General features: G+C 31.1%; 1 protein-coding gene across 1 annotated transcript; it reads right to left on the bottom strand.

Annotated features, from left to right (window-relative positions):
• Positions 1-355: 355 nt before the first annotated feature.
• On the bottom strand, positions 356-1,171 carry LOC136796486 (myotubularin-related protein DDB_G0290005-like). The gene has a single exon (XM_067050310.1). It carries the CDS (start codon positions 1,169-1,171, stop codon positions 356-358), a length of 816 nt encoding a protein of 271 aa, XP_066906411.1.
• Positions 1,172-8,777: the final 7,606 nt, after the last annotated feature.

Below are 8,777 nucleotides of genomic sequence, written 5' to 3'. Positions count from 1 at the left end.
TATATAAAATTTAGAATATATTGTGTTAGGCCAGGTAAAATAATGCTAATAAATAATTTATAAATTATTTATTTTTAATATACAATGTATCATAAAAAACTATATACAAATTTAATATTTTTTCTCGAGACAATAACATACATTTGTCTGCACAGCAATAGCGCCGCAGCTAGTGATAATCCAATGTGAGCGATTTTTGTTTGTATTTTTTTTCTTACATAGTAAAAATGATGTCAAGCCTCATATAAATTGAGGATAGGTTTTCAGTTCAGTTTTAAGATCATACATTTGTCTTGTACCGATATAAAACTCTCCAGAATTTGGAATCCGATTAGGAAATGTGTGTTTATGATCATCAAAGCCCTAGACTGAGCCCACTAAGTACCGGTATTCCTCGAGACGCAGCCAGTTGCCAGAGAGATTGGACCTGAGGATTGGATCCGAGGAGACTGAGTCCACCCAAAGCGGTGACTGGTACTCCGAATACCGTAGGTGGTTGGTAACTACTGGGGAACTGGCTGCTGGGTATCAACGGGGCCATCTTTTGAAGTTTATCCTCTTCCTTCTGGTAGGCTTGCTCCTGTGATTGGACTTCTTGCGATACCTCTTCGCTAACATTCTGGAGGGTCTGTTCTTGCGCCTTGGCGTCCTGGACCAGTTGGTTATCGACGTTCTGGATCTGTTGCTCCTCCCCCTTAACCTGCTGTGCTACCTGTTCCCCGACATTGAGATATGCCTGGTCCGCAGATTGAACCTGTTGCGCTATTTCTTGACCAACGTTCATGAGTTGCTGGTCTTCGGATTTGACGTCTTGGCCTAGTTTTTGACCTAAGTTTTGAAAGGATTGCTCTTGGGTCTGAAAATCTTGTAGTAGTGTGTTGATCAGTGGGGTGGTAGGATTCGTTGTTGGAACAGAGGTCACAGGGGTTAATGTCATCGAAGAAGATGTAGTACTGATGGTCGTTGATGGAGAATTCGTAACCCTTATCGTGGTCCCAGACGTTGTAGTGCTCGTTGTTGTTGAAGGTGTTGGAGTGGATGATAATTCAGTAGTCGTTACAGGAGGTCCAGTGGTCATCGGGTAAGCCTCTGTCGATGACACAGCCGAGGGTGTGGAGTTCTGTCCTCGGGTTTTCGCTAATATAAGCAACATTAGCACAAGGCAACGCATATCGCTGAGGTGACTGGTCTTCGCCTCAACTAACTACTCTTTATATCTTAGAGTCGATAAGGCTAAACTATTCCAACCTAAAAACATATTCTTCTGAGTATTCCGATATGTAAATTATGAAACGGTATTTGAATGTTCACACGTCATTAGACCATTTTTATTCATAGATTGTTTATTTAAATTACAGTTGGATAGAATAAACTGAGAACATGCTAAAGAATGCTCGAATGTGAATTCAATAATAGTAGCAATTGGTATGTAATTAAAATATCATATTTTATTTTTAAAATAATCGATTTAGCTCAAGACAATTAAAAATCCTGGGTGGGAAGCCAATTTCCATTTTTGTATTCCCTCCGGAATAAATTAAAACTATACCTAAATCAACTAGCCAAAGTTCTCAGAATTCATTCTTGTCATCATATAATTCTACTCACCAACACTAGTAATTCTAAGATTGATCTTTTAAGAATTATATTTTTATAATATAAATATACTTTTTCATGGCCTTAACATTTATTTCTTAACAAGAAGACAATTCATTGTATCATGAAAATACAATAAGAATGTGATTATTTAACATTCTTATTGTATTTTCATGATACAATGAATTGTCTTCTTGTTAAGAAATAAATGTTAAGGCCATGAAAAAGTATACAGCTGAAATTAAAACACATTATCTAAGACTCCCTTTATGGTACCGCTCTCTATCACTCTGCTCAAACAGAAGTCCATGGAACTGATATTGTGAGGTTGGAACATCTAAAAGTAATGTATACAGATTTATTCCGTATGCTTTTAATTACATATAATTATGTTATTAATAGTGACGGATCGAATTCAACTTGGCAAAAGAAAAGAATTGTCCTTTCCGATGTAATAGCACTACAAAATGTTCAGCCTCGAGACATCCTTTGCTATCGGCCAATCCTCAATAGTAAGTGCAGATCTCTTATAACAATGATATGTACTTCAAGGTAAGAGATGAAATAGAATATGAAACTATGACAAACGACAGGGAGCAGAGTAACACCCATCTATTTTTTTTAATTCATTTGTGTAATGATTTTTAATTTTTACTTTCTTTAGTCAAACCGGAATCTTTATTTTGTTAACTGATTTTTTGACATAATATGAGTGATATATTTATATTACATATATTTAAAAAATCTTAAAGTTATCTAGTAACTATAATGTTTGATACTGGTTGCTTTGATTTAATTTTGGTTCTCAACAATAAAATTAATATATTTTTTTTCAATAACATATGTTTATCTTGTTATAAATTTATGGAGCAATCTTCGTCGATTCAGGGTATTAACGTCAAGATTACGCTAGTAACGTAAAGATCGGTGAATTAATACGAAATAACACCATTGCACAGTTTATTGCAAAAAAAATTGATGGAATTAGCAAATACTTGAAAAATTAATACTATATATTAAAAATTAGTGGCCCTAGAATTTAAAAAAGATTTTTTTCTTAATCAGAAGCCTCATTAACTTGGAAAGTGGTTATAAAATAATTGCATCTAAATAGATCTGTCTTATAGCCCATTGTGAGGTCCTCCGGTTCGAATTGCTGTGGCGCCGCTGCAGACTCCAGTTTGCTGCAGTGACGGCTTTGCACACTCGGCTACCACCGACTCTAAAGTTTATAATATTCCTCATCCATGTTTTATTAGATTCTTATAGGGTTTCAAATTAGATATATCAAATTTGTATGCCAATTCCTGCATTTGGTCTCCATGTACAGGTCATTGCACAATGGGGATGTATCAATATGAATTTATGTCCAATGGATATTCAATTTATTACTTTAAATCGTTTATATTATTTTACTAGTTCATTGAATAAACTAAGAGATTTTTTAGATGGAATTTGAGAGACAGTTACACAATAATTCTCAAATTATAATAATTCCAAACCACACAATACTAAATACTCCTACCACAAGTTACCGAGGTTGGTATTTTGGCAACAGCTACAATCCTCAGCCCATTTGTTTCGAAAATTGGCCAAACCCATTAGTGTCCTTATTTGCGATAGAGAGAGCCGATTGGTGAATTTATAGTCCTTGTCAAGATCAATTTGCTCCAATATGAATATTTATAGCTATAGGTCGGAAACAGATTCAACGCCTCACTGAATTCAATCTGAATTATTTGCTAAACTTAATAGCATTAGTGAAAATTTTGCCCGATTATTTGGATTAAATATTGACCTAATAGTTAATATCCTGCATATTTGGTACTTTTTTACTAGGATTAGTTGTTGTTTAATATTATAGAACCTGGCAATAATTATTAAAATAAACCGTTCAATATATTTTTTACTTTGGTGTCACATAACCTGCTCATCGTATGAGCGATGTTTTGAGTAGGATACAAAATCGATTTTCGAATTCAATGATGTTTCAAATTCTCGTGAGTGCTTTAGGACAATTTAATATTGTTAAAAAATTAATTTCATGCAGTTTTTCAATTTCAGGCGCTTTTTAAATATTGCTCCATTTAACTAACTTAAACTTTCCTCTTCCCGTTTTAACCTAATATTTCAAAAGTGGTAAAGGACCGTCACTCCCCGGGGGTATTAGCGGGGCGGGTCCGACGGGGAAGGATTGCATATTTGAAGAGTTTTGTATCAAAAGACACGTGGTGTCTTGTGCAAAAAAAACATTAAAAATCTGAAACATTATTAAATTTTTACTGAAATTCATTTCCATTTTTATATTATAAGTACTTTAAAAATATCTTATTATTTTTTGTAACTTCTTTAAATGACAAGCTGCCAATAGCAGTCGTGAGAATCAACTATATTGAACATTAATATATTTTCACGTTTTTGCTGGAGGGCCTCCTACACGGTGAATATCGTCAATATATCGACTGTTGTAGTACTACATTGTAGCAATAATACTGAAATGTGTAAGGTGAGCTTTTTGTTGACGTTATGTAGTCAGTGACAGTTGGTTTCAAAGACCTGTGTTGATTTGTAACAATCTTATAGCCGCTCTTAGTCATAGCTTTGAAACAAATTGGGCATTAGGGACGTATTAACCATACATATTAACCATTATTAAATATTAACATAAAGTATATTGTTATGATTAAGGTATTGTACAAATTTTAAGATATCTAACATTTGGGTGCTAAATATTGAGGTAAATAATATTTAATTTACTATTACGATAAACACCACATTTAATCGATTCCCTGGTAATATAAGAATGTTTTCCTTTAAAACGCATAATTGACAGTTGTCTTTTTAAATAAAACCATCAGAAAGTTATAATAATGTTTTTAGCATAATTAATAGTTTTTTATTTATTTTTTTAAATTTAATAGCAACTGTTATTACATTAGTATTTGAGAGCTATTGAAAAATTCTTTATTTTATTGTATTGTTAAAGTTTACTTATTATTTTATTTATTCAATTATATATTTTCCTCATTTCTTCATATACATAGTTTGATTATGCTCATTTTATTTATCTTTCGGTTTGTATACATAGAGAGATTTTATTATTACAGACTCTTTCACTCATTAGTTCACTAGAAAATAATTGTAACTTTTCATTTTTATTTAACATCCGTTTAAAATTATATACATTTAATAATTAAAACTTATTCTTTTGTTAGTTATTGATAAAAATACCAAGCTACTCCATACAACTAGTTCTGCTAAATAAATTGGAAATAAAGACAGACACCAAAAGCAATAATATCTCATAGTACATTTTTCAGTGCTTGATTAATCATAGTTGGGCATATTACATTTAATTCCTCAGTAACTTCTTTTGTTTATTAAGCATAACAAACATAGCCATTTCTTCAATATGTTCACAAATTTTAGTATTAAATAGTTAGTAATTTTTACTAAATTATTAACTCTATCTGTGTAAGTCAGTATGAAGTTTATGTATTTGGCACTCCTCCATGGTGGTTATGTATATCTTCACTTGTAAATAATGCAATATGCCTTATTTAAGAGTAATAAATCAAACTATTATTATGTATTGATATAGATTATTGTATATATTTTTATCATCATTGTGGACTAATAATTATAAAAAAAAAGTGTAATATTACAATCCATAAAGTAGGAAGTAACATGGTCAGCATCCGCAGTCAATTGCTATGTTTTTAACAGACCAAGGAAGGATAATGCATCCCCTTCTACCACTGTAAATAATTGTGTTGGATCACATGAGCCTCTCCCTACACTTGAAAAGATCCAGGGGAGATATATTATAAAAGAAATTTTCTCCTGCAACCGAACTCTATCCTGAGTACAGTTGAGTGGCTATCCCACTCATAATACTAGTATAACAAATTATAAATCAGTATATTAAAGAAGAAAATTAAAACAAAAAAAAAATATGTTATATATATGTACAGTATTTACATATAGTGCTTGATTTGAAATTTGATTTATTTGGAAGTAAGGAAGTTAATAACAATCAACAAGGTCATGTCATGCTCTTGTTTTATTTATTTCTTTTTCTGTGACATCAGGATGATAAATTTTTAGATGATGAAGTTTGGACAGAATATGGATGAATCATCAATTGTTTTTATTTTGATAAACTGAAAGAGTGGTCTATCCTAGAAAGGCTGCGAAGGGATTGCCTCCCGCTCCACCACCAAAGGGGTTCGGCATGGACATGTTCATCCCGGGCATCATCCCTCCAAGAAGTGCAGGAGGCAAGAAGAAACCGTAGGAAGCCACTACCAGGCAGATGAAGACGAAGAGGCTTGGGAACATGATCGGAGCTGACTGTACAGAAGCAAAGAGAATGTTTATATATGCTTACACATATGTATATCGTATACGTGTGTGTCAACTTGTTACGACTTTTTATCCGAGGTCTCTCTTATCTTTGGGTAATAAAGATGCGAAGGTTCTTCGCAGATTTTCCGTTGATTATAAATAATGTTCTTTTTTGTTTTTGGATTATATTGTAGATAAATTGTATCTTATATTTGTTAAAGAAAAAAATGTATTCTGTTCAAAGATAAAATATATTTAGTGATATAAATGAATGAGAAAAATGAATTATAATAAATAATTTAAATAAGGAAAAATAAAAATATATAAACCTATATATTGTAAGTTTCATTATACAATTGTACTAGTTATAACTATATTCTGCATTTAGCAACACAATGCAGTTGGTAAGCACTTTATAAAAAAGTGTTCCTCTCTTGTTTGAAACAAAAAAAAAAAAAGCTTGCTTGAAATAAAATCATGTGATTTCATCAGCCATTGTGGGTATAATATGTGAAAAACTATATATAGTATATGATTTCTTAAATACAAAATATATGATGAAAATATTACAGTGTATTAAAAATGTGTATGATTCACTTCGTTGGTTTTTGATCTCGTTGGTTACTAGAATTCTATTTGATAAATTATATCCTTTGGTTTTACTTATTTATTAAAATAATAATATTAGTTGTATTCTTATCTTTAACTAATAGCGAATCACGAAATTTTTAAATAAAAATACAGGGAAAAACTAACAAGATGTAAGACAACACCACATCTAGTGGTTCTTCCATATCTATAGTGATCAGCACATTATGCGTCCTTAGTATTATTTACCTTCATTTATAAATTGATTTAATGGTGGAATGAAAGGGATTTTAAAAATCTGAAGGAATAAACACACAAAATCTAAAAGCTGAGGTATTCTCGTAGATACTGGAACTATAGACCACTTTACACTTTAAAGTCCATTCTAGGAAAATTAATTTAATTTTTTAAATAATGCATCAATGGTATATCAATTAGTAGAAATGGAAATTAAAAGTCAGTTATAAAAACATTAAACACTGACCAGTTTTTAGACTTTATTTGTCTAAAAATTTTTTATTTTTTCAAAATACTTTTACATGACTACGGCGCTCAGTGCATCGTTCAATGGACAAAAATAAAAATATTTTTTTACGAGTTATTTACTGTTAGAATTTTTAAACTAATCCTTAGACTATTAATGTATTCATATATTAAACTCTTTATATTTTTCTGTGAGGCCATATAAAGGTTAAACTCTAGGAATTAATTCCTTTTGAGGTAACCACATTATCAGTGTTTCACTTCCCATGTGCGTCCCTTCTTCATGGAAAAAACCATCTATAGTCTTGGAATGTAAGAGCCAAGTTATATTAAATACATTTAATACTGTAAAAATGAGGAAATTTTAATAAATAAAATCTTAATTCAATCAAATATTACAAAATGTAAATTTTTCCTTATTTTTAAAATGACTTTTCTCAGAAAAGCTAAAACATTTGTTGAGATTTAGGAGTAGAATTATTAATTGGACTGTCTTGAACCAAATAAAAAAAAAAAGTGCTTGCATATACTTGCAATTTTTTTTTCCAGAAAATTCGAAAACAAACGCCGATATTTTCAACATTTGGCGTTCCACCCCTACCGATTGGAAGAAAGAAGTAATCATGAAATTTTCAATAGAATATTTCAACTTAGAAAATAGCTCTGACTAGCTTCATACCCTTATCAAAACGTTTTTCGAGCTTTTGTAATAACTGCAATAAACGAACAATTTGTCCATCATTCTCAGAGTGATATCGTCAAGGAAAGACATTAACATTATTATTTCCTTATTAGCTCATGGTATTGAAGTAATTAAGTTTTTCGACGTGCCTATAGGCGTTAGAAGCCATGAACAAGGTATTTTGAAAAAACAGACTGCACACTCACAAATCGATTAGGACAAATACTTGTGGGGATCTAATGAGGAACACCCTTATCATGTCTGATCCCTTCATTGCTTCACAGAGAAGTATAACAAGAAAACATAAAAAAGTTGATAAAGATATTGAAGGTTTTTTTAATGTCTCTAGCCCTTCGGATGAAAGTTTTTGGATTTTATTACAAATTTAGAATTAGATGCGTGAGATTCGCACTCTGGTATTTTGTTGTTATATTGTATTAATATAATTATTATTGTTTTTATTTCGCAGCTCTGTTTTTTAACCCCAATATCTAAATATTTTAAACCCTTATATTATTTCTAAATCTTTTGCCATAATTAGCATAATTCATTAGGTATAATTTATTTTATTTACAGAAAAAATAATTGTATTTATTTATAGAAACTATCTGTACGTCCCGTCGTACCCTTCATCTATTTGGGTATGTTGGTAATCTTAAAGAAATTTCTTGCAAGAATTTATAAACTACATATTTTTGTCCACCAACTCCATACACTCGAAACACTGCGCGGCAGTGTCAAAGAAGGTCCCATAACTTTTTCAATTGTAGGTGTAAACAGTTCAACCGATTTTCAAGTTTGATAGCTCATATTATTCCATGAGATCCTTTGATTGTTTTGAAAAAATTTCAGCCTGAAATATTTATACACAACAGAGGATGTATCCTGTAATAACAATAAAATATATATATTCATAGAGATATAACAACTAGTTTGTTATAACAAGCATTAGGGCTTTCACTGCACCACCAAACAAAAACCGTAGTGTTGGGTGATCATATATTTCTTTGTAATACTTATTTATATTAATCTAAAGCAACATAATGTAGAAGAAATGCGTCAGTTGCTTGCATTGTTTGTT

Source organism: Halyomorpha halys, unplaced genomic scaffold (assembly GCF_000696795.3).
Source record: "Halyomorpha halys isolate HHAL.00 unplaced genomic scaffold, Hhal_1.1 Scaffold2195.1, whole genome shotgun sequence".
NCBI classification, from domain to species: domain Eukaryota; kingdom Metazoa; phylum Arthropoda; class Insecta; order Hemiptera; family Pentatomidae; genus Halyomorpha; species Halyomorpha halys.
The sequence above is the reverse complement of the archived record's forward strand: the minus strand, read 5'-3'. Positions and strand labels throughout refer to the sequence as shown.